This window comes from Cyphomyrmex costatus, unplaced genomic scaffold (assembly GCF_001594065.2).
Source record: "Cyphomyrmex costatus isolate MS0001 unplaced genomic scaffold, Ccosl1.0 scaffold162, whole genome shotgun sequence".
In the NCBI taxonomy this organism is placed as follows: domain Eukaryota; kingdom Metazoa; phylum Arthropoda; class Insecta; order Hymenoptera; family Formicidae; genus Cyphomyrmex; species Cyphomyrmex costatus.
Window position 1 is genome coordinate 37,781 of NW_017275632.1, and position 27,768 is coordinate 65,548.

Here is a 27,768-nt window from a genome sequence, read left to right on the forward strand (position 1 = left end):
AGAGAGAGAGAGAGAGAGAGAGAGAGAGAGAGAGATTACATCAATCCTAGAAATCTTTAAAAAATTTGTCGAAAATTTTTAAAATCTTACCTGATCGCGATAAATATTTAGATTTAGAACAAAATTCAATATTGCACAAAAAGACATTGTTTATTATATTCATTTCATCAGTTACAGATAATTCAGAGTTCGATATAAGAAAAGGCAGGACTCTCTAAAATCATGAATCATACTGTAACATATTAATAATAAACGAATATGCTAAGTGACAATAATATTAATTACTGCTAATTCCATTTTTTCTGTCACGCACTCAGAAATAGTTTTTATAAGCGTCAACGTCATCAATTCTCTTCCAATATTTTTGCACCAATATATTTTTGATCCTATTTTTAAACAATCTTACGTATCAAATTTTTCTCTTCCCTAAGTAAAATTTAGCATGATCTTTCGAAAATACAAATTAACATACATACAATATATGTTAGACATTTACAAATATGTTCTGTATGCTTTTAAATACGATGTAATTTGTATATTTCAGTTTTCATATCTGAATCTCACAAATAACTTCACATTATTGATGTTGTTCATTATATACATACACACATATATATATATATATATATATATATATATGTATAATTGGATTTTGACATCGATATATATAATATATGAATTTTTTGGCAATAACTACTCAAAAGATATGACACGATACATGGTATCTTGCACCATGACATAATATTAAATATATACAGGGTGTCACAAAAATTTCTCGCTTTTGTATAGATAGAGCAGACTAAATTGTGTCAAAAAGTTCTCTACCACATTGCAATTTTCGCAATGGTTAATGAGATATAAATTTTTAAATATAGGCAAATAAGCGCGTTCGCTCTGCCTATTATTATCAAGTAGAGAGTGCATACGCCCATCAATCGCTTGGCGCGCGGATCACAGAGAATAGGAATGGCCTATACTGGCAAGCGCGCCGTCCGAGAAGGTTCGCAGTGGTGTGCGCGGAGTGGGGCGCTTGCCAGTAGGCCGTTCCTACTTTCCATGACCCGCACGCCAAGCGATTAATGGGCATATACACTTGATAGTAGTAGGCAGAGCAAATGCGCTTATTCGTCTATATTTAAAAATTTATATCTCATTAACCATTGCGAAAATTGCAATGTGATACAAAACTTTTCGACACAGTTTAATCTGCTCTATCTGTACAAAAATGATGGCAAGAAATTTTTGTGACACCCTATATATGTATATATAGTGTTTATATATAGTATATATATTGTATAAATATATAAACAATAAAGAATCTGACTATTCTTATGTATATGCGCGCGCGCGCGCACGTGTGTGTGTGTGTGTGCACGAAGCAAAGAGAGAAGAATTGAAAAAATAAATAAACATTAAAAAAAACCTTCACGAAAAAAAATATCTTACTATTCATAAATTCTTACAGGCCGGTATCCGTTCTTATTTTAAGACCCTTTTAAGTAATATTTCAAAAGATGCTAATACACAATCCTCTGATTGGCTTATGATAGCCTAAGAGACGTCTTATATTAAATCTCAAATATAAGATCCGACTTCGGCTGCGGTCCATTTGATGCTACGAATGCTTCGAAGCATTTTTTGATTAGACAATTAGTATAATTCTATCTTCTGATTGGTTAGTCAAAAGCTTTGAAGCATTTGTAGCGCCAAGTGGACCGCACCCTATGAATACCAGTCATTGTCTGATAAAAAACCTAAAAAAATAGACACGTAAGAAAAAAGATCAAGTTGGAAATCTTTATTAATATGAAATACGTGTAATCTTCTTTAAAAAGGGCATATAAAAGTAACGCCGCATACTCTACATGATAAAAATGAAGACCATGAAAAATAAGATTATAGAAAATCAAGAGAACACAGCAACTATATTCATCATTTTTAATCTTGTAACATGTCTATTATTATACGCATGTTATATAAGTATATAAGATATAGTCACATAACGAAACATTATTCGATTTACTTATAGAATTCATGTTCAGACTCATCTTTCTTAATATTGTTTTTATAACCTTTTTCAAAATCTTTTGCTAAAACGATGTAACGATTTTCACGAACCGCATGCATTCCTGCCTCTTGACAGATAGCATTAATATCAGCACCAGAAATTCTATCTGGTCGTGCTACATAATCCTCAAGATCTACTTCTTCGCTCAAGTTCATTTTTGCAGTAATCGTAGAGAAGATTAAGCGCTTCTGTCGACGATCAGGCAATGGAAATTCAATCTTGCGATCTAATCTACCAGGACGAAGCAATGCAGGATCCAACGTATCCGCTCTGCAAAAATACATAAGAATAGAGGTTAAGATATTGCTGATTGTTATGAAGCTGCCTTTAACTTGCAAATCGCAAAACGTAGTTTGCAGACGCAGAATGGCAATTATATAATAATTTAAAAAGGGTGGCTCTGCTAATAAATGAGTAAGTACAAAATTCATTACTGCTATTCTTTGCTATTCTATCATTGCGGTCTAAAACTACGGTAACGCAGCTGCCACAACGCTAAAGCCCATAATCCAGTCCTGTCTAATCCTATCCAGTATAATCTATTCGCAAAATGCAGATGGTTATATTACAACTGCGTTTACAAAATATATTTTGCAATTTGTTAATTATGTAGAAGCAGATTAATAAAATTATATTTTCGGCGGAATTAGAATCGATTCACCTATTTGTCGCCATAATAACTTTGACATTAGTTGTCTGATCAAAACCATCCATCTGATTGAGCAACTCCAAAAGAATACGTTGCACTTCACGATCTGCTCCAGTTTGAGCATCGAATCTTTTGGTAGCGATAGCATCTATCTCATCAACAAATATTATGGCTGGTGAGTTCTCTTTCGCCAAACGGAATACATCTCGTACCATTCTTGGTCCTTCACCCAAATATTTTTGCACAAATTCAGAACCCACTACGCGAATAAAGGCAGCTAGAAGATAAAAAAGAATATAATTAAAAAAAAGAGAATGGTAAAAGAGATTTTTGTCCAGACAGGTGTAAGTAAAAGAAATAGTATTTTTTGTGCCTTGGCCTACTGGATATAATAAAGTTATTAAAAAGTTCGTGTCATTTGAAGAACGCCTCAAAAATTGAGAACACATTAAAATTTAAATACACACACACATACTTGCGCGCGCACACAGTGTGTTCATGTTCAATTTTCGAGGTGTTTCCCGAATGTTACAAACTTTTTAATTTTATCGTATCCAAAAAGTCAAAATCTACGAAACATAGTATTTCTTTTCTTACACCTTTCTGAACAAAAATCAGTCCTTTTTTTTAACATCTTTTTATTTATCATTTATTCATGCAATTAGATTAGATATTTATAATAATTCTTTAATATACCAGTAGTATGTCTAGCAACAGCTTTTGCTAACATAGTTTTTCCACAGCCAGGCGGACCATACATAAGTACACCTCGAGGTGGATCAATGCCGATCTGCTTATATAATTCGAAATGAGTAAGCGGTAACTCCACCGCTTCTCTGATTTCTTGTTTTTGCATATCCATTCCACCTATATCACTGTACTGAATATCTGGTTTCTCATCTGGATTATAAATTTAATACATTTTATCTTAATACAATCTCAATATAATTATTTTTTTTAGAAGATCAAGGGGAGAGGAAAATGAATTAAACAGTAAAAGAAATGTCGATTACTGACAATAAAAAAAAACACTGCATTAAATCTTTTATATATACAGGGTGTCCCGAAAGTTTCTTCCAGTTGCTTTTTTGTAGATAGAACGGACTAAACTGAGTCGAAAAGTCCTCTACTTTGCAAATTTCGCAAATTTCGGTTAACGAGATATTAATTTTTAAAGATAGCCGAAATTGATTTTAAAATAATCTTTTTCTCAAATGCTATCAACTTTACAGAAAAATTGCAAGGGACAAAAATTGTGTATCTTCTTCTCATAAAACTCTAAAAATTTGTTCAGGATTTTTCGTTAACTTTTTAGTACTGCATTTTTTATTGGCAACTATTTTTACCAATATAAGAAATACAGTATTCAAAAATTCTGGAAAAATTCTGAAAAAATGTTCAAAACTTTATGAGAAAGAAATAAACAATTTTTATCTCTCTATTTTTCTCGCTATTTTTCTGTAATGTTGATAGTATTTGAGAAAAAAATTATTCAAGACCAATATTTAGCTATCTTTAAAAATTAATATCTCATTAACCATTGCGAAATTTACAAAATGATACAGGACTTTCCGTTTCAGTTTAGTCCGCTTTACCTATCCACGAAATCATATATGTATATATAGATTTTTCGACTTAGTTCGGTCTACTCTACCTGTTCTTGATAGGTAATTTAATCGATTAATGATGACACCCTGTGCGTCTTAATGTCTAAAGATTACGCACTTGGTGCGCGGGAAATGGAGTCTGCCTGATAAACGCCCCGCGAAGCGCATACCGCCGCGAGCCTCTAAACATGGTGACTCGGGCGGCGCTAGAGATCCTCAAGTAAGAGATGCGCGAACTTCGAGCATTCGCAAGAACATGGCGACCTTCGTGCCATATGTGTCATACTTGTATGTGCTTGTATGTCAAACTTGTGTGTCATATGGTGTCATACTTGTAAGTAGGAATATGATACGATTGCGCCATTGGTTGCGCCATATTCTTGCGACGTCGCCATCAACCAATTCAGTAGCGATTTCAGATCGCGCATCTCTTACTTGAGGATCTCTAGGCGGTGCGCTTGCCATTGCCGAGCCATCGCCACTCCTCACGGCCCCCACGCCGAGCTACCAATCAATGGGCGTACACTCGGCAATAGTAGAGGTCTAGGTCTCTAGGCAATAATAGGCCGAGCGGACGTACGTATTCGGTAATCTTTAGACATTAATATCTCGTTAATTATTGCGAAAATTGTAAAATGGTACAAGACTTTCCGTCTCAGTTTAGTTCAATCTACCTGTCCACGATATTTGTCAGGTGAATTGCGCGATACCCTGTATATATGGTATATGTGTAATTAATAATTCTATTATTAGAATTTTGATCTTATTTAGAGCTTTATCACAAATTTAGAATTTATTTTTTTAATATCTTAGAGTCTAATACAATACCTAAATGTCATAAATTATTACCTGCTTGTAACATAGAAATGCTAGAATCAGCTTCTGGTGGTAACACATCCACTAAAGCATTGCTATGCTTGTGAAGCGCTACACTAGCAGAAGGCTTTAAGAGTTCTCTGTCTATAGTAGACAAAATCCGTACGTAATAATTTGAACCTGTTGTAGAACCCACTATACCAGTATTCTGATCAACAGCTTCTAGGAATTGTCCAATAACCAAAGGTACACTCTGGATACGTTTAACTTCTTCTTGAGCATGCAAATATTCTTTTTTTAGATTACGTTGTTCATCTTTAATATATTCTTCTTGTACTTCAAGAAATTCCAACATCCTCTGCAATTTCTACTCAAAGAATATATTTAATGTTTTTGATGGAATTAACATCAGATTTGATTTTTTGGTTGTGGGGAGCTCACTGTGATTAAACATCTCTTGATTCTTTTTTATTTTTATTTATGTTATTTCATTGTCTCTGAAGAAGGCTCAAAAATAAACCGAAACATGTAAACACAATTATTATAATAAAAGTTTTGTTTGTTACATATTAGCATTTGCTTAAAGTTATCTGCACTTGATTCCTAGCCCTTTTCTCTCCAAGTTTATATTTGATATACAGGAGTTTTTGTTATTTAAAATTATACGTTTTAATGTATTTTTTTCATGCAGACATACACCTATATATATTGGGTTGGAGGAAAAATTCAAACATCCTATATAATGAATATTGTACATTATATCTGGAGACACGGTAGTGTCTCGACACTAGACAAGCGCATTCATTTTACTGACCAAAAATAATAAAATACAAAAAAATATAAATGTTTTTCTGTACATCATTCTACATACATTTTAAAAGTATTTATATATATTTATAATAATATATATAATTATAATGTGTAACAAGTAGGGAAGGGGACGAAAATGATTCATGTAAAATGTCTCAAGTCAATAATTTGAAAAATATGTAAGATAGGTACGGAAAGCGTTTCTGATAAAAGTTAAATGATTTCGAGAGAAATATTTTTTCTAAATGGAAACGCTAAAATACGTGTGTGTGTGTGTGTGTGTGTGTGTGTGTGTGTGTGTGTGTGTGTGTGTGTGTGTGTGTGTGTGTGTGTGGGTGGGTGCGTGCGTGCGTGCGTGTGTGTGATACAAAGGTTACCTCTTTTTTCAAATAGAATTATATAATTATTTTACATAATATGATTTCTCTAATTATTCTGCATATAGAAGCATTATCAAAGGATTTATGTCCAAATAAATCCTTAAAAATAAAGGAGTTTGAAAATTGTAGTTAAGTAATAAAGTAAGTAGAAATTTGATTCGAAAGCTTTAATGTGCAATATGTGCATATCTCAAGTCCATTTTACAATGTGTATTTTGTTTCCCGTTACTTGCTTTTTACTATTTTTTACATCTTGTCTTTTTGCCTCATTTCATTTTTTGTTTTCTATTGCTATCTCGAGATAAATGTTAACGAAAAAATGTTCGGAAGAAACAAGAAATAAATATATAGTAAGACATACAATTGTCAATAAAACGGTTACAAAGAGGGAAGAAAGAAGAAAGCAAGAGATAAATAAAAACAAGAAACAAAAATCATATTATAAAATAAAGACTTTAAACTACATAAAACAATTTTTGTTATCTTTCTTCGTTCAGATGACGCTAGATCTCACTCTGCAAGTCTATGTGCAAGTAAGGCTGTTTTTTTGTTCATTGGTCTCCATGGTTTGCAGCAGTTACAGCAGAAGTAAGTAAAAAGTAAGTAAAAGAGGTATGTACATACACCTTCACTAAACAAAATTTTTTAATAATCTACATTAAATTTGGTAGAGAAATACACATGTATATATTGAAATATTGATTTTAATAATATTGATAAAATATTGATTTTGTAGAAATAATAAACAATAAAAAAAGTATTTATAATGAAAAAGTTTTTAACTAATCGTAAAAATATGTGTACTTCTTTAAAGAATTTAGTTCAATAGATATTGTATTATAAAAATTTTTTAATGGATTGCGGATTAAAGTTATGTTACAAATTACGGAGTACAAAAGAAACAGTCTTAGAGCTTAAGCACAATAACTGAGTCATGAAATAAAATTGATCAAAACATTGTGCATTACCCTGCGACTACGACTCAAGTTTCACGACTCAGTTACATCTTTGTGTTAAAGCTCTTATTTGTTCCAAAGCTCCGTCATCTTGATGCAAAAAATACAACAAAAATTATTTTCTGTAGCTTAAGATATGCATATTAAAAGCCTTCAAACCAAATTTCCATTTATTTTATCTACTCATTCGTTCAACAGCACTACAGTAAAAAAAATCTCTGGTGATGAAGTTTTGAAACAATAATTTTTCTGGATCAAGTTGTTAACTCAATGTCCAATCCACAACTTGGAGGATTGATGCATATATCTATTGATATATAGGACCTACAGTTTTTAATACCAAACAGCGCAGTGGCAAATATACTCTTGATAGTTCGCTATTGCCTTCTGAGAGCAATCAAATTTTTGTGTTCTAGATAGATTAGCATCCTAGATCTTTGGCATAGAAAACAACTGCTTTATACTCTATGTCATAATCATCACACTTATTCAAAATAACTATCCTGTGTTTTCAGACATTCACTGAGATATAACTCTTAAAGATATGAAAAAACCAATAATTTAAAAGATATTTTATACTTTATTCTGACATAAAATAATAAATATATATTGTAAACTATTAATTTTTTGTTTATATTCATACAGTAATACTTTTATAAACAAAATAATGAGATAAAATCTCAATTAATTGCAGTAAAGAAAACACATATTTGCTTTTTTTTTTTTTAATTATTCATTTTGCCTACATTTTTAAAAATCAATATTTAATATATTAACAATTTAAATCAGTAGATGTACAGTAATAAAGTATGAAATGTCTGAAACTATTGACTTTTTGATATTTATACCTTAATACTTTTATATGCAAAATAATTAGAGGAATCATATTATATAAAAAAAATTATATTATTTTATTTTAAAAAGTAGAGGTGACTCCTATTTTTCGACCTCAATCAAAAAGAAATGTAACTAAAATTAGTTCTTTTTCCATTAGTATCTAAAACATTTTTTCAATTTTCTCTCTTTCCAGTTATTATTTTGTTATATTTTACACAAACCTACATAGTACATATTTGTGTATATGTAAGTATAATATTTAAATTACCTTATATTTTGTATAAAGATCTTCAACATCCAACTCATCTCCAGCTCCTGTGTAATGACCAACAGCTGGTTTGCAATCAGTTTCACCTATATCCTGAAAATACAAATACAATTTGCATGAGTATGTATCTGTTTGTGTGCTAGATATTTCTGTGTGTGTGTGTGTGTGTGTATAAATGTGATACATGTTTTATACATGTACAATTCTGTTTATTTAAAATTATCAGCTATTATTCTATTAAGAGGTCTAATAATAATTGCATATAAAAGGTTACCGTTATGTCCGTACAAATCCAGGCATGCAAATGCGATTAATGATAAACGTACCTTATCAGGTAAAATAATGCCTAATTCTTCCATTATAATATGAGTAGATTGTACAAATTACTTTAATGAAACTATTAAATAAGTCGACAAATACAACTACTATCAAACGACTTTAAATAGAACTGAATGACTTTAGATTTTTGAGCATTCGTCAGCATTCGTCACAATTAGCACAAATCCCCACAAATCTGCAATGACCAAAGTATACCATTAATATATGATTATACCAAGATCTAAAAAGTATCTCGATCCTGTGCCACTTAGACCTAGTTTACATTGGTGACGTTCAACCATGAACTATACTAATGGAAAGCGCTCTGGGGGGCCTTATGCCTAATTCACACTGGAAGCGATAGGCGAAGAACGATGAGCGATATCCAATAAAAGCTTTGCTTTAGCTCACACGACGATGTGCAGCAGAGTTCTTATTGGTTATCGCTCGTCGAGCATCGCTCATCGCGCCTAATGTGAATTAGGCATTATTCCCCGGATCTCACAGATGTCTATACTAGTGCCGGATCTACAATACGTGTTTTAAGCCCTAAGTAGAGGCCTAGAAAACAGAGATGCGACATTGGTTGCGTTCAGCAGGCTCAACAGTTTTACAACTGTTTTATGATTCTTCGCTGAGATAGGACTATTCTTTTAGATCTAAAAGTATAATCCAATCAGCGAGACGAATCATAAAACGGTTGCAAAACTGTTGAGTCTGCTGAACGCAGCCATTGTGTCGGTTGGGTTAGGTAACCACCGCCATTTTAATTCAATATAAGTGCTCTTGACCAATAAGCTGATGACAGTTGATTCAAAAGGTAGAAAGATTAGATTAGGTTAGGTCTAATATTAAATATTCACACAAATAAGAATACTTACACCATAATAATAGTTTTTTATTGCACTTCGACACTGTATTGTCTAAATTTTTCTCTCTATATATATGTACATACGTTATAAAACTATCTATTAGATGCAATAGTGAATTAAAATGGCTCTCTGACCAAGTGATTTAGACAGCCAATCAAGCCATACCCTTCAATGACGCATCTCTGTTTTCTAGGTCTCTAAGCCCTAAGCTGTAAGAAATTAACCAATTACAGTCGAATTCGAGGAGAATAATTGACTATGATTCGTCCATTCCTTATGGCTTAAGGCTTAATACTCTTGTAGATCCGGGCTTACTAGAGATCCTATATGGAGAGATGGGCCAATGCCGACTGATCCGTGATTGCCTCTGCCATGATGTTGTGAAACCGAATGTGAGGGTGCAAACCCATGCAGCGGCGCGGAACGAGAGCAGAACCAATCACGAGTTTCTCTAGAAACACGGAATGCTCGTTATTGGTTTGCACCCTGAGAGTGAAAGAAGCGAATGTGAGAGTGAGAGAAGCGTCGTCTGCTTATTATTATAAGAAGTATTGTCAGAGATAAAAATTAACTTAAACGAGTCTCTTTTACAGTAAGTAAGTTTAAAATCATCAAAAATGTATCACTAGAACTTTTGGAAAAAAAAAATATATGTATATATAAATATATACATAAAAATTCATTTATAAATACATACATACATTTTATATGTAAATTAACCTAAAATTGTTTTTTTTTTTTATTTTTTTCATTCTGGCAATTCAATTGACTTTTTGCCAACAATCTGCACAAACTCGAGATCGTATGATTTATCAAGTCTTGTTAACTCACATTAATGAGGTTAGAAATCTGTGTTATTATGCGATAAGTTTTCACCAAATAAATAAGTAGTAAAGTCATTGTTTAAATATAAAATATTCATATCACTTCAGATTTCGTATCACTGTGTGTAAGTAAATGTAAAGCAACTTTTTTATTCGAATTTAATACGTTTTGCACGTTTTTTGTCTATTTTGTCTGTTTTATCCACAATTCTATATTTACGAAAAATAAACTTTTTCTAATAATTATTCATTACAACTTTGAGTTAACAAAGTTATAATAAACAAGTAGTGTTACGAGATGTTTCGAAATTGGCGTTGATATATTGACGCGCATTTCCATGATCATGTGATTTCCGGTTTCACAACATCATGCCGGACATTAGCCCATCTCTCCATATAGGATCTCTAGAGATTATGATTTTCGGATTGGGTGATGAAAATGACTAAAGTGAGAAACTCACCCTTTATGCCTAGTTCACACTAGGCGCGATGAGCGATAACCAATAAGAACTCTGCTTTACATCGTCGTGTGAGCTAAAGAAAAGCTTTTATTGGATATCGCTCGTCATTCATCGCCCATCGCATCCAGTATGAACTAGGCATTACGGTTAATTTCATCTTGTGAGAATACGAAATTATGCGTGTGAATCTTCCCTATGTCTATCCATGATTATCGGCCCGTTAGACAAACAAAGACAGACAATCGATCGATTATCTGTCTTTGTTTGTCTAACGGGCCGATAATCATAAGGCCTGGTTCTTTTTACCGAATTGGTACACAGAGTGCAATAAGTTGAAGTAAAACAGATATACGTTTGTTTGTTTCATTTCAACTTATTGCACTGTATGTATGTACCAGTTCAGACAGTGCAGGCAAAAAGAACAGGCCTATGGACATAGGGAAGATTCGAACCAAAAAATCATGGACATAGGGAAGATTCGAACCAAAAATCGTGGACATTACCGACACGATCGTGGACATTGGCTACATAGTTCAATGTCCACGTTTTGTGGACATAGAGGCGCTTCAAAATAAAGTTGCATCTACCCCGGGCTAGAGTCCTAGATATCAGAGAAGCGCAACCGATGTTCCGTGTCCTGATTAGCTGACTGTCAACAAAATAAAGTTGCATCTACCCCGGGCATGGTCGCTCTCGCTCTCAGGCTTCTCTCTGGTTAAATGTAACGTGGTTAAAGATTCATTTTTTTCACACAAAATGTCAGCTAAAATAAAAAACAAAGTACTTGTGTATGAAGGCAGTAATTATCTCAGATATCGCTTATTACTGTCCACATTATCTGGTAAGCCAGTAAAAATTACAAATATTAGGACAAAAAATGATGAGCCTGGTCTTAAAGGTTAGTAATATTTAAATACATAAATTAAATGTTTCTATGCAACCATCTATATATAATTAAGATAGTTATACCCTATATAAATCATATTATTCAAAAATGTCTTGAAACTTTTGTTTCAAGTAATTTAGATATTAATACATATGCCTGTAAAATTTGAATTTGATTTACTGCCCTGTTCCTGAGATATAATAGATCAAACTTCACAGATTTTTCTATAAGGGAGAGTGGTCTAAATCAGACTTGTTTGCAGTTTTTATTCTCTATATGGCTTAAATAAAGTTTGATCATAAAACGAATGGTGCCGTTTGAAGGATCATGTAGGGTGCGTTCCACTTAACGATCGCGTTTATCATCTCATCCTTATTTAATATTCGATTACAAGGACAAAATGATACTCGCGAGCGTTGCGAACGTTAAGTGGAACGCACCCTTAATTTTCTTCATTTTTGCTTGAGACCATTTTAATGTATCTCTTACCTGTTGTGTACCGAATTATAATGAAAAATGCATTTTCTGGTCCAATTTGGAACTCAGTCCCAAATCAGACCTCTCCTATTCTTACAGACTCTTACATTAGATAGAATTTTAAAATATTTTCATTAATTTTTTTTGTTAGTATTGAGTAAAAACGAGCAATTTAAGACTCAATAATAAAAATACCATAGTTATACATTTTTAAATAATCATTTTAATTGTTTTTATATGTAACAGAATATGAGATTAGTTTTATCCGTCTGTTGGATAAAATAACTAATGGTACAAAAATTGAATTAAATGAAACTGGCACTAGTATATATTATAATCCTGGTTTATTACATGGAGGTGAATTAGAACATGATTGTAACTTGGAAAGGGGTATTGGTTATTATTTGGAAGCAATTATGATACTTGCTCCATTTTGTAAAAATCGTATTGATTTGAAGCTCAGAGGGGTAACCAATAATACTATAGGTATTGGATAATATATTGACAATGTACTTGTTATAAAAATCAATTAAATCAAAATAATTACCTTAATTTATTTTACAAGATCTATCAGTGGACAGAATTCAGACGGCTGGCATACCTATATTGAAGAAATTTCTAGCAGGTGACAATGAAGTTATATTAAATATTTGCAAAAGAGGGGTAGCCCCTTTAGGAGGTGGAGAAGTACAATTTAAATGTCCTATTAATCGGAACCTTAAAACTATTCAGGTACTTACATATTTACACGTATATGCACACTATTATTCTGTAATATTCTATTTTTTTTTTGTTAGTTGGAAGATAGTGGAATGGTGAAACGTATTAGAGGTACTGCATGTAGCATAAGGGTTTCTCCAGCAATTGCTAATCGTATTGTTGAATCGGCGAAAAGTGTCCTTCTCAAATTTTTACCAGATGTATATATTTATGCAGACCATTGTAAAAGATCAACCAGTGGAAAGTCTCCTGGTAATATTGTATTGTATATTATATATATAGATATGTATAAATTTTATCCAAGTATGTAATTATAATTTATGATTGTATTGTATTAATTTTTGTTATTTGTTTTATACATTTTGTTATATATTAGGTTTTGGAGTCACATTGACAGCAGAAACTACTAAAGAAGTATTTTTTAGTGGACAAGCATTCTCTCCATTAATGACAACAAGTTCGTTGCCATGTGTACCTGAAGATCTTGGCAAAGAAGCTGCAGTCAAACTTTTAGATGAAATTTATAGGTAAAAGGATCATATTTTCTTTATAAGCACTTATGTTAAGTGTTTTTTATCTTATAATTTTATTGATTCACACATAGGAATGGATGTGTAGATTCTACTTTTCAAAGTATGACTGCAGCATTTATGGCTCTTGGCAAAAAGGATGTTTGTAAAGTTATAGTAGGACCATTAACTCCAGCAATGTAAATATTGTTATAATTTCTTTTTTTATGTATTATACAGGGTGTTTCAGACTCAATTTATGTAATAATTTTTTAATTATAATCATTTAAAGCTAGTAAATTATACCGTCTAAAATTTGCGCATTCAGATGTGATATAACAAAGTGTTAAAAATAGAAGCCTAATATAGTTACCATCTTTGTTAATATCAATGTAAATATTACATAGGCGAAGATAAAATTGCTAGTATTTTTAATTATTGATATTTATTATATTAAAAAAATATTTAGCCTGGATATTATGATATTAGAATATTTATCTCGAAATAACTTTAGGAATCTACCGTTAGCAAATGATGCTAGTCAAGTCTGAAACAGTCTGTATAAAATTTCTTTGTGCATGCGCACGCGTATGTGTATGTCACATATAATGTAAAAAAAAAAAAGGAGACATGTTTCATTTATGAATTACTTTCAGGATACAATTTCTACGTGATTTACGGGACTTCTTTGGGGTTACCTTCAAGATAGAACAAATCAAGAAAGGAGAAGATGAAATATCGCAAGTCCGTTTAACTTGTTTAGGTATAGGTTATACTAATATAAGTAAACGAACTCTGTAATATTGTAAATAAGTTGTTTATGTATGTACATATATATATATATGCACACTTTTTTACCTCTGATATATCAACAGCGTAATGAAATTTTCTAATTTTATTTACAACAAAAAATATGACTTTAAAAAGATATATTGTGTCTATACAATTTTATAATGCAAAATCTTGCAAATGTTTTGATTTACATGGCCAATTATAAAATGATTCATGTTTAAATTGTTTCCATTCATTTTGATAAATTGTTGACCATTGCTTCCAATCATAATATGTAATCTTTTTTGGATGTCTTATTTTATTATAGTAATTTTGATATTTATCAAAAATTTGTAGGAAGCTTTGCAAAAGCATTCGTCTAGTTATAAGTAAATTATTGCCTTTTGTCTTTTTTGTTATCCCTTGTTTTCTGCCTGCAACTGCTATCTCTAATGCACTGTATATAAAATCTAATTTTATTACATAAAAATAATCGATTTATGTTAACGTAAATTGTGATACATATTAAAAATATTGATACCTGTTCCTTACAGCACACCATATAATGCTTATTGGACAAGGATATGATCTTTGTTGTCCTTTTTTATGTATAAAGGCAGTTTTTGCTTGAAAAATATTAAGTCTAGACAACTTATTGTTAAATCTCTTATATAATCCACGTTCCATGGCGTCCAAAGAAAACGGAGAGTCACCTCCAATTGTGATACTTTCCAGCTTTATTGATGGTATTAACAATGATAGGAGTGATCCTTGTAGACCAAGAATAAGCCATCTAAACAAAAATATCAGTTTACATACATAATACAATGTCTATAGATATAGGCTGAAATCAACAGAACATTTATTTTGCAACTATTGGAAATTTTCTTTGCACTGCGCACTGATTAGATTATACTTTTATATTTAGAAGAATAATCCTCTATCTCAGCAGACAATCATAAAATGTTACAACACTGTTACATTCTGCAGCTTAATGTAGTCATAGTTTCCAAACTTACTTTGCTATCTTATCTGAACAAGATAAACTACTTGTGGGATCTCCTCTACCTGGTTTGGTACGCAAAGGACCCACAATGTGATAATTTACACCAGGCAAACGAGGATCTTGTATTTTTTCTCCTTTCACGCATTTTGCCCCTGTTCTATGTATATCTTTGTAATATGACTCTGTGATTATATGTCCATTAGTGTCTTTGTTACCACATCTAATCTTACATGGAGACAGATCATTTATTTCTAGTTTAGGGAAAATGGAACAATCCCCACATGGTGTTTGACTTGAAAAAAAATGAAATGATATGTTGCTATTTAATTCTATTTTATTTTTATCATTCTGTGAAAAAATTTCACTTCTAGAGCCACTTAGAGTTAAATCGATCTGTTCATATAAGTAACGCATAAACGCACGCCTAGTTAGAACCTCTGCGTGAGAATCGCTTAATCGAGAACCTTTTTCTTCTTGAGAACCTTTCGTCAATTCCGAATCTCCTAAACATTTCGTTCCAGTAGCAAGTGCCACCAGAGACATTAAACCGTCAGCGTTTTTTAAAACAATACCAGACAACACAGTCCATTCATGAGCATTAGGTTTACCAGTTTCTTTTATGAAATTGTATTTCTCTATACAAAGTCTAGCTACGTTTTCCGCGAAGTTTTCCATCATTTATAATCAGTAAATGTTTACTTTACCCTCTCCCCCCCCCCCCCCCACTAACCAAATTGACGAATAAAGCCTATGACACAAAGAAAAACGTAAGCTGGAGCATGGTGTAAGTAGTGACCCTCTAATAAGAGTCTAGACACGTAAAGTCCGCCATTATTCGTCGAAATTGTGCGAGAGAGAAAAAATCATGCTATCTCATTCTAGTGGCGCTGTAAGTTGTAGCTGATTGTAGCTCTACAAACTTCATAGTTTCTGTTTCGTCTCGCCTCATGCAGGAAGTATCCAGGAAGTAAAGCGGGGAGCACATACTTTTGCATAACGCATAAAGCATGTGCATAAGGAATTTCATTGGTCCATTTTCTTATGCATGAGTCAATGGACCAATCAAATTCTTTATGTATATGGTTTATGCGTTATGTAAAAGTCTGTGCTCCCCGCTTAAGATATAAGGAGACTCCACTCCGTAAAATAAAAGTGGACCCATTTTAGGTTTCGAGTTCAGCTTCCGATTCTGATGAGTGCGAGTAAGAGAAATGATCATTTCTCTTACTCGCACTCATTATGCGCAGCACTACTAAATTCACGAGCGCTGCGAGTGTCGAGAATCGGAAACGGAACTCGAAACCTAAAATGGGTTCATGTCTTGTAGACTGGCGAGACCGAGTGGAGTCTCCTTATATCTTCCTTCATGGTCACTACTGTGCCTCTAGTCTTCTTGCGATTAACGGAACCTGGGCCATTCAAATTTAGAAGAAGAAGAAGAAGCAGCTGTGTTAACGACAATAAAATATTTTTAGAAATGTTGGAGCGTAAAGATAACGAAGGAAATGTTTATGCCTTTGTGAGTGTATTTTGTATAATTTGTGAAAGCGTTATGTATATCACAGTCATAGCACACAATTTAGTAAATCTATATACTTACTGGTAATTTTTTATGGTAAAATATTTTCGGTTTTGGACTCACATCTGGTTTTGGTGAAATTAGATTCATTCAACGCATTTTTTTTCACGAAAAGGAAAAACCATTGGCCCCTCGAGCTATATTAAGTATTAAAATTGACGACTATTTAGGTTAGAAGATCTGTCGTATCGACGAAATGTAGAAACGAAATCAAACCAAATCTGCTTTAAAAACACAAAGAGTTATATATATATATAAGATAAAATAATTTGTGTTTTTAAGAAAAAAAATTTATATTTTTGAAGCGGGAAGTTTGTGTTTAAATATAATAAAGAATTTGTGTAATCCTCTTTGTCATCGATGTAACATTTCCTAACCTAAATATCTGTTAACTTTAACGATTAAAGTAATGATTTACTGAGTAGAGTGACAATTTTTTCTGCCAGATTTGTTTAGTTCATGTAAAAACGCGTCAAATGAAACTAATTTTTATTAAAATCGAAGATGAGGTTAATCTCAAAGATAATTAGGTGCATTCAGAAACACGATCGCTCAGTGAACTTTTTTATCTGATTGGCATATTCCATTAAATCTAAAAATATAAACCAAACAGGTGCAAGAGTTTACTGAGCGCTTAATGAGCGGTCATGCTTTTAGATGCACCTGTTATCAACTTTATCACTACATTTCGTCGATATTAGATTTTCTAACCTGAATAGTTGTTAACTGTAATGATTAATATCTCGATTCGTAGAACCGGTTCAACGTTTTTTCTTCCAAATTCTTTCATTTCATGCAAAAACGCGCGGAAATGTAAAAAAAAAGTATAACTAAAAGTTTAAATTTTATTGCTTGTAAATTTGTACATATACTTACTCATCAAATTAGTATAAATGTATATGCACTGACAAGAGAGTGAGTATACATATTTATTAAATTAATACTTTTTGATTGTGACATACAGTATATATATATATATGTATATACAGAGTGGCATTTAAAACAAGTCATCTGAAAACTCACCTATTTTTATTACAAAGCAATAGAATGAAATGTCAAACAAAAGTTGTTTGGTTTCGAAGAGGTATATAAAGTGATGTCAATAATTGTTTTGTAGGTGGAGGTGTAAAGAATAGGCAAAGGTCAAATCAAGATTGACATCACATTATGTACCCCTTCGAAACCAAGCACTTTTTTTTTAACATTTTTCCTTCTTTATGTTTTTTTTTTTAATGGAATAATATGTTTTTTATTTACATTCTGTGATAGAGCATTTTAAGACGAATACAGTGACCTATAATTAAAGGTCATTCAAGATTATGCAAAATCAATAATAGAAAATAATTAATTTTGGAAAATTGTTTCAAGGTACTCTGAATAATTTTGTATCTTCTCTACTTGTTGGTATACCATTAATTGTTCAAGTGTATCACAATATGTAAATAAAAAAACAGATTTGACCTTTGCCTATTTTTTACATCCCCACCTGCAAAACTATTATTGACATCACATTATGTACCCCTTCGAAACCAAGCACTTTTTTTTTAACATTTTTCCTTCTTTTGTTAAAAACAAGCGAGTTATTCAGACTTGTTTTAAATGCCTTATTCTGTACACACGCACACACACACGCGCACACACATACACACACACACACACACACACACACACATATATATATATATATATAATGTGTTAGTCATAATATTAGGAGTACAAATTAGTTCGGTTCGTTTTCCAAAAGATGATTGCCTCCAAAGACGAGTCATTTTTTTGAGATGGAATTCGAAAATTACCTGATGAGAGATGGGAAAAAGTAGTAGCCAGCGATGGACAATACTTTAATTAATCAGTTTATTCATTTTGTTTTGAAATAAATGCATTTTTTACACAAAAAACAAACCAAACTAATTTGTACACCTAAAATATGCAGTTGATAATTTTCTCATATGATAAAAAGCTGGTTCAACAACTCTGATTCAGCCTGTATATACACACACACACACACACACACACACATATATATACATATACACATATTTAATACGTAATATACATATATTAATGACTTATGAGATGTAAGAATACTATAATATATATAATATTATAATTTTAATTAAGCAGAATGAGGAGGATTTACCATATGAAGAAGAAATTTTACGAAATCCATATTCAGTCAAACATTGGCAACGGTATATTGATCATCTTAAAAACACAAGCAGTAAGAATTTAAATGTGGTATACGAACGAGCATTAAAAGAACTTCCGGGCAGGTAAAACAATTCTTTAAATATATCTTTCCAACCACTCATGGCTGCGATCCACTTAACGCTTGCAATGCTCACGAGTATCGTTTTTCCTTATTTGACATTTGATAAACAACAAGAATAAAATTATTTCACAAGCGTTGTGAGCGTTAAATGGAACATAGCCTATATATGTATATTGTGTCAGATCTAAAACGACATTCAAATATTATATATTGTATTTATACAGTTACAAGCTATGGTATAATTATCTTCGACAACGTGTGAATCAACTAAAAGGTCGGTGTATAATAGATCCATTGTACGAAGATGTTAATAATGCATTTGAACGAGCTTTAGTATTTATGCATAAAATGCCACGTATATGGATGGATTATTGTACCTTAATGACTGAAGAATGTTATATTACACGAACACGTCAAGTGTTTGATCGGTCTCTTAGAGCACTTCCTATTACGCAGCATCATCGTATATGGCCATTATATATTCATTTCTTAAAGAGACATAATGTATATGAGACTGCTGTTAGAGTCTTTAGAAGATACTTAAAGGTATATAATAATAATAACAACATACATAATATTTATACATACTATTTGTTTATCATTCATTACATTTTTTCTCATATTTATATATATAGCTAGCACCAGAAGATACAGAAGAATATATAGAATATTTAATATCCATTGAAAGGCTCGATGAGGCTGCTATAAAACTTGCACAGATCGTCAACCAAGACGATTTTGTATCAAAGCATGGAAAATCTAATCATCAACTATGGAATGAATTATGCGATTTAATATCAAAAAATCCTTCTAAGATAAAGTCTTTGAATGTAGATGCTATTATTAGAGGCGGTTTAAGACGTTATACAGATCAATTGGGACCTTTATGGAATTCGTTAGCAGATTATTATGTACGAAGTGGTCTCTTTGAAAGGGTATGATATATGTAGTAATGTATGTCAATGATACGTAAATCATCATGTGTAAGTTCTACTTACACTAGAACTGATCGTCTTTAGGTTCTTCTTAATAACTTAATAATTTTTGCCTTATAACTTTTGTTTAAATTTTTGGAAATATTTTTAAAGAAAATGCATTTTTAAAAAATTAGATTGATATAGTCAATCTTATTTAGGCGAGGGATATTTATGAAGAAGCTATACAGACAGTTACCACTGTCAGAGATTTTACACAAGTTTTCGACGCTTATGCACAGTTTGAAGAACTTAGTCTTAAAAAACTTATAGAAGAAGCAGCAAGAAATCCTACTGAAGAAGGTAATATATTTATATTAATATATGTTTAATAAAATATATTTATATTAATATATTTATGCCAATTTAAACTAACAAATATTATTTTTTCAATTGTTCTAATCTCTTCTTGCATTAGATGACATAAAGTTAGAATTAAGACTGGCGCGATTGGAACATCTTATGGAAAGGAGATTATTGTTACTCAATTCTGTGTTGTTACGACAAAATCCACACAATGTAGCGGAATGGCATAAAAGAGTAAAACTTTATGAAGGGCAACCGCATGAGGTAAAAAGATAAAAGGAACAGAAATTTCATAAATGAATGAATATTGTAAAATGAATTCCATTGTTAATTGATATGTCTTTCTGTAGATAATTAATACATATACAGAAGCAGTTCAGACAGTACAACCACAGTTAGCAGTTGGTAAATTGTACACATTGTGGGTTGCGTTTGGCAAATTTTATGAGGAAAATAGGCAAATAGAAGATGCTAGAGTGGTATTTGAAAAAGCAACTCATGTACCATATACCAAAGTAGACGATCTTGCTTCAGTATGGTGTGAATGGGCAGAAATGGAAATTAGACATGGGTAAGATTAGTTCATTCTTTCCTACTTCCTATTATATTGTCTTTTTATATTGATCTAAACAATCTAATTCTTTAAAAAGTTTTTTTTTAATTTGATAAGAAGTATACTTTAGTTTAAATATTTTATTTAAATATTAATATTTTATTGTTCTTATTAGATTAAAAAAAAATAACATGTTCGATGCTTGCGTGTGTATAAGATCTCTTATAATTACTATTTATGAATGAACATGTATTCGTGCAATTTAGTAATAAAAACAGCTTATATGTATTGTTTTTTCGTGCTTCTTCCAATATTTTGTCGCATATATTGTTGGTTGACGCTAGGCTCTCTTCTCACCGAATAAGATATTCTATGTTCAGCAGACTGAACAGTTGAGCGAGCGCTCGTTGCTATTGATATATTCTTCTATATCTAAAATCTGATTGGATTATCCAAAAGAATACACCAATACAAGCGAGCACTCACTCAATTGTTGAGTTTGCTGAACGTAGCCATTGATGCGCACTAATTCGCGGATCTTTAATTCATTTTCTTTTAATTGCAAATTTCGCAAAACTGTAAAGGATTTTTTATTCTTACTTTAAATAAAATAAGAGATTAAGCATATGCCACGCACTGGATCGTATTAATGAAAGTTATTTATATTATAAAGTATAATTACATAATTACAAAAGTTTAGATGTTTTGACCCTAAATGTGATCATCTTCAGTATACAATAAAATTGGAAAAATGTGAAACGCAATAATTGCTTAAATTGGAAAAATTTCTTAAATTTAACTATACTATTAAACTTATGAAATTAGAATTGAAAGACGCTTACACTCAATTAAACTATAATAGACACAATCTTTTTAAACAGTGTTGATAAATTAAAAAACTATTTCCAATTAACTTATGTTGTACTTTTTTCAGACAAAAAGAAAATTATTTTAATAAAAAATGGTCAGAAAACATCAGAATCAATAAAAAGTCAAGAACTTAAGATTGTTTATTTTCAAGCCACTTAAATTCATATATTATTCTTACTTTCATCCACTTTACCTATCTATTTAGACGATATTGCATAGCGATTATTCTGACATCCTGTATATGTATTATTGTTGTACAGCAACTGCAAAGAAGCTTTGAAACTCATGCATCGTGCTACTACAATGCCAGCTAGGAAAGTAGCATATCATGATGAAACAGAAACAGTACAAATGAGATTATACAAATCTTTAAAGGTATGGTCTATGTATGCAGATTTGGAAGAAAGTTTCGGTACATTTAAGGTATGTTATTCATTTACATTATTTAATTTGTATGTTACTTTTTTTATTTATACTCAGTTCTAAAAAAATTGTACGCCAAAAATTTAGACAAAATTTATCAAATTTAAAATGATCGTAACGTGGTACATAATGAAGGTAAAATATATTTAAAAATGTAAAATAAAGCTTCAAATATTAACTTTAAGGATATTTGAATGGCAGTTACGTTCGGTTATTTTTTTAATTGCAAATGACAAAGTGATAAGTTGCCCTATGAAACAAAAATGTACATGAAGGTATGGAGTGTAATCTTTAAAATGCTTCTTTAAAAAGCTTAATGTGATTGTTTTTTGCAAAATTATTCCAAATTTAAGGTACCTCTGATATTAATTTAAATTATGATTATGTAATTCATTCCAATATGACCTGGAGTTTGTCTGATCTGAATTGAACCTCATATTATGTGTGCATGCATGCGTGCACATACGTGCATGTATGTACCTATAAAAGGAGGCAGTTTACAGGATGAGTTCCTTTTTCACACTCACACGCTGTAAACACCATTTCATCTTTGTTATCTGTCAAATATTAAATAATAACAAATAATGTTTATAAGCTTTGTAAGCACAAAACGGAATGCACCTTTAAAATATGGCTGATAAAATACGGGATTCTTAGAGTAATTTATTATTCCTATTATAGGATACCTTTTTTTAAAGCTTTGTAATTTATTTAATTTGTAACCTTAACTTCTACATTCGTGTCAAATTTATGGAAAATATATTTAAGTTTTATTGCCAAAAGTTAACGATTGATAATAACTATACTTTGTCGTATGTAAAATTTTATCGAGTGATTTTGCTCATTCAAAAAAAAATTCTTAATATGAGACACAAGAGTTTCCTTATATAAAATAGTATCTCATAATAGAAAACTAAGGAAAAATAAGAATGAACTATTTATACACTCTTTTATTATAGTATATAAAAGAAGGAACAAACAATTTAAATGTTATACCTAGTAATTATATAATTTTTCGATATGTGTGCACGCATAATAAGGTTTAATTTAGACTAACCAAACTTCATGCAGTTTATACCGACAAGAATTATTATACAATCATAATTTGAACTAATAATAGTAATATATCAAATGTGGAATAATTCTAAGAAAAAAAATTGCATTGATGCTTGTAAAAAAAGCATTTCAATGATAAAACTGCATATATATTTTGTCCCATTGGACTGTAACTGATTCATGCCATGCACTATTGCAAGCTCGGACCTTTGATTATCAATTTTGAATCTTTCCACTTTATTATCTGCCATTTCAAAAATAAGCATTGAACATAATTGCCATTCAAATCTTCTTAAAGTAAACGTTGAAACTTTGTTTTACATTTTTTAAAGATATTTTTATTTTTATTATATTTTTACCAAGTTATAATCATTTAAGATTTGATAAATTTTTCTAAAATTTTTAGTGTATCTCTTTTATAGGGACTAACAAATAAGTGTATATTATAAAATTAGTATTTTTAATTTTATCATTGTTATAGACCTGTAAAGCAGTATACGACAAAATAATCGATTTGAAAATCGCAACTCCTCAAATTATCATCAATTATGGATTGTTTTTGGAGGAAAATAATTACTTTGAGGAAGCGTTTAGGGTATGTTGAATTGATTTTATAGAAACAAACGTTGCAATGTTTACTTTAAAATTAAATTCGGGATCTGTGCAAATTAATTATATTTAATAACTGAAGGTGGAAATGTAACACATCACTCAATAAGCCCCGGGCCTAACATAATAGATGACGCACTAATAACAAATCCATATGATTTTTAGAAAGTACTAAACCTTCAAACATACGTGTCAAAATTTTATCTCAATCGAACCTTTACAAGTTACAGTGGTTTAAGTGACGCTACTTTTGTCGAATTTGGGCGACCAGAGCGTTAATTTTAGCTCAATCGGACCTTTACTTTACAAGTTACAGTGGTTAAGTGACGCTACTTTTGCATTTTTTAAAACAATGGAAAAATCTGAATTTCGTGTGTTGATAAAGCATTGCTTCCTAATGGGAAAAAATACCGTTCGAGCAAAGCAATGGCTTGATAAGTGTTATTCGGACTCTGCTCCGTCGGAAACAACAGTTAAGAGGTGGTATGTTGACTTTAAACGCGGTCGTAAAAACACAAATGATGCTGAACGCTCTGGCCCGAGACTTATTGAGTGATGTGTTATATAGCATTAAACATTGAAATACAGTACGTCTTCTCATCAAAAAAGATGTATCGATTATGTAAATATCGATAAATTCTTCACTTTTTAAGCAAAAGCAATAAAGAATAATTTTTTAAATAACAAGATGATGCCACCCCTAGACGATTAATTATATATAAATAATAATTTATAATTAGCATCTTAACAATATTTATTTTATACATATGTTGTATCTATATTTTATATATAATATATTGGATTGCAGGAAATTAGTTGTGCGGCATTTTGTGTTAGCTCAAAATTATATATACAATATCTTTGCCAAAATGAACAAAACTTGAATTTAAAAAAGGTTTTAAAGCATGAAATCTCTGCTTTCAAAAATTAATGTGATTTTTTGGTTGACGTGAATTTGGTAATTTTTACATATATAATAGAAAACTACGCGCTAAAGAAAAGGAATTTTTTCTTTTCAGTTTGTGGGTCTGTCACGTGCCAAAAAAAATTGTAAAAACTTTCAACTATCGTAAAAATTTGAAGTTTAAAAAATATTCGTTTTTAAAAAATATTTCTATGATTTTTTATTTTTAAGTTATTTGCAAGTTAAAAGAGAGCATTCTGACTTTGATTTCTCATAACTATTAAAAATCATCCATACTGCAATTAAAAAGAAAAACAGATTCTTTAAGCTGAAACATTGCTCTATCGAGTAATACTATATAATTGCCAAACACTTGAGTTAAAAATATGATATTATTTTTCTTGTAACCATTGCGTAATAATTATAAGGACAATGTAAGTAATGTCAATTATGTCATTCGATAGAGCAAATTTCAGCTTTAAGAATCTGATTTTTTAATTACGGTACGATGATTTTTAACGGAGTTGTAAACAATTAAAATCAAAATATTCCTTAACTCGCAATTAATTCAGGAACAAAAAATCGTAGAAACATTTTTTTAAAACAAATTTTTAGGAAAAACTTTAAGCTTTCACAGTTAGACAGTCGAAAATTTTCGCAACAAATATGTTCTGTAGCTATAATTTTGAGCTAACAAAATATACCATAGTAATAACTTTCTCCAACCTAATATATATATGCATGCACGCGCGCGCGCGCGCGCACACACACACACACACACACATTTGGTGACTTAATAGAATCTTGTAATATTTATTATTGTATATATATACATGTATATAGGCATATGAAAAAGGTATTGCACTGTTTAAGTGGCCTAATGTTTATGACATTTGGAATACATACCTCACAAAATTTTTAAAACGTTACGGCGGTACAAAACTGGAACGTACAAGAGATCTGTTTGAGCAATGTTTAGAATATTGTCCACCAAAGTACGCCAAAGGTATACAACTCTTACATATTATCTTATTAATTTACCATTATGTAATAAGAGAATGAATAATCTCTGTTTATATATTTACAGCCTTATATTTGTTGTACGCTAAGCTAGAAGAGGAACATGGTTTAGCAAGACATGCCATGTCTGTATATGAACGTGCAACGAATGCTGTCCTCCCAGAAGAAAAATTCGACGTAATGTCAACTTTATCGATACATTTTTTTCTTACTATTAACAACTTATATATATATATATATATATAATTTCTATGTAAAGAAATTTGTATTTGTTATATACTTTTATATGTGTATATTTTTTCAATTAAAATGTGAAATATTTTCTAATTTAAAACTTGATATATTATTGTTAAGGAGACTCTAGATATTAAGTACTGAGTTAAAAAATTTATTTCTTATTTCGCAGATGTTCAATATATATATAAAGAAAGCTGCAGATATATATGGTGTGCCAAAAACTCGGCAAATATACGAAAAAGCTATAGAAGTTTTGAATGATGAGAACACCAGAGAAATGTGTTTACGATTTGCTGAAATGGAAACCAAATTAGGAGAAGTAGATAGAGCGAGAGCGATATACGCACATTGTAGCCAAATATGTGATCCAAGGGTATGATGTTATGTTCATAATACATTCCAGCAGTATTATATTGTTTATTTTGAACGCATTAAATTGAAACGATGTAGGTCACCTCCAACTTTTGGCAAATTTGGAAAGAATTTGAAGTTAGACATGGAAATGAGGATACAATGCGTGAAATGCTTCGAATTAAACGTAGCGTGCAAGCTATGTATAATACTCAAGTAAACATGATGTCTGCACAAATGTTGAATAACACATCCAACCAAATATCAGATGTTACGTTGGATGCTATGCGTTTATTAGATAGTAAAATTACATCAAGTGCAGGTAATAGAGATTTTACACACATGCGTATACGCGCGCGTGTACGCTCATCTTTCGTCTCTTTATTTTACAAATTTTAAACAATGTTAAACATTCTTGAATTGCAGACAATGTTGCTGATGTCAAAGGAGTTATTAAATTTGTACGTGGTGTAACAGAAAAGGATGGGAGACCAGAATCCCATGTGAATAATCCAGATGAGATTGATATTGACATAGATGACGAAAATGATAATAATGTAGAAATAGAAGAAGGTACTACAGTATATATTTACAAGTAGCTCCAAAATTAAATTATCTTGTATATAAGTATAAAGCTATCTTTTGTTTTTCTGAACATTGGAATTAAATCTATGCTCTTACTTTATTACATTTTCACAAAGAATATAATATGAAGATGTAAGAATTTAATATGGATATAAAAAAAAATATATATATATATATATTACATATACACAAACTAATATATCTTTTTATTAATATTCTATTTATTTTTAGATGTACTGATTGAGAAACAAACTATACCATCACAAGTATTTGGTAGTTTAAAAGCAGTCCAAAAAGAAGAAGAGGATTGAGATTTTAATGAGAATAGCATTATGGTTGAATAATATCTATATGCAGCAACTATATTACTGTGTAGAGAAACTGCAGTTAACTAATAATTATAATCTTGTCATAGACTTGTATATATTGTTTTGGTTATAAAAAAAATACATTTTTCCAATCTTCTAATATATTTATAGAGTATTATGCAGAATTTATCAATTTTTAAATATTCATAAATAAAACAATTGTATTTTAGGGGCCGCCCTTTGACTATATAACGGGAGCTTTCCAACAAAGGACACAAACGACAGTGTAAAGCCTATGGCATAAAGAAAAACGTAAGGCCGTAAACGTAATCAGTAAGCGAATTGACCAATCATAGTTTAGAACTTTAGCGGCGGCCGCTTACGTTCTTAACTGTGATTGGTCAATTCGCTTACTGATTACGTTTACGGCCTTACATTTTCTATGTGCCATGGGCTTAACACAGCGGATCAATGGACGCGTTTTGC

General features: G+C 31.1%; 4 protein-coding genes across 4 annotated transcripts; 2 read left to right on the forward strand and 2 right to left on the reverse strand.

Annotated features, from left to right (window-relative positions):
* Positions 1-1,972: 1,972 nt before the first annotated feature.
* Rpt3 (26S proteasome regulatory subunit Rpt3) lies at positions 1,973-8,811 on the reverse strand. Its single transcript, XM_018536923.1, has 6 exons — positions 8,718-8,811; positions 8,392-8,484; positions 5,174-5,507; positions 3,414-3,617; positions 2,730-2,994; positions 1,973-2,338 (listed from the first exon to the last, which is right to left on the reverse strand). The coding sequence occupies exons 1-6, from the start codon at positions 8,748-8,750 to the stop codon at positions 2,020-2,022; spliced, it is 1,248 nt and encodes a 415-aa protein (XP_018392425.1). The 5' UTR covers positions 8,751-8,811; the 3' UTR covers positions 1,973-2,019.
* A 2,755-nt stretch (positions 8,812-11,566) lies between these two features.
* Positions 11,567-14,328, forward strand: Rtc1 (RNA terminal phosphate cyclase 1). Its single transcript, XM_018536913.1, has 7 exons — positions 11,567-11,764; positions 12,476-12,715; positions 12,795-12,961; positions 13,027-13,201; positions 13,326-13,476; positions 13,554-13,658; positions 14,115-14,328. Exons 1-7 carry the CDS (start codon positions 11,623-11,625, stop codon positions 14,257-14,259), a joined length of 1,125 nt encoding a protein of 374 aa, XP_018392415.1. The 5' UTR covers positions 11,567-11,622; the 3' UTR covers positions 14,260-14,328.
* A 78-nt stretch (positions 14,329-14,406) lies between these two features.
* Positions 14,407-15,910, reverse strand: LOC108771586 (Adenosine deaminase, tRNA-specific 1). The gene is made up of 3 exons (XM_018536908.1): positions 15,249-15,910; positions 14,771-15,022; positions 14,407-14,686 (listed from the first exon to the last, which is right to left on the reverse strand). Exons 1-3 carry the CDS (start codon positions 15,908-15,910, stop codon positions 14,407-14,409), a joined length of 1,194 nt encoding a protein of 397 aa, XP_018392410.1.
* A 750-nt stretch (positions 15,911-16,660) lies between these two features.
* On the forward strand, positions 16,661-27,350 carry fand (Pre-mRNA-splicing factor SYF1 fand). Its single transcript, XM_018536914.1, has 15 exons — positions 16,661-16,754; positions 18,939-19,087; positions 19,311-19,632; positions 19,722-20,021; positions 20,222-20,363; positions 20,479-20,630; positions 20,717-20,937; positions 22,050-22,212; positions 23,750-23,863; positions 25,625-25,787; positions 25,869-25,978; positions 26,208-26,411; positions 26,489-26,711; positions 26,816-26,962; positions 27,206-27,350. Exons 1-15 carry the CDS (start codon positions 16,713-16,715, stop codon positions 27,283-27,285), a joined length of 2,532 nt encoding a protein of 843 aa, XP_018392416.1. The 5' UTR covers positions 16,661-16,712; the 3' UTR covers positions 27,286-27,350.
* The last annotated feature ends 418 nt before the right edge of the window (positions 27,351-27,768 follow it).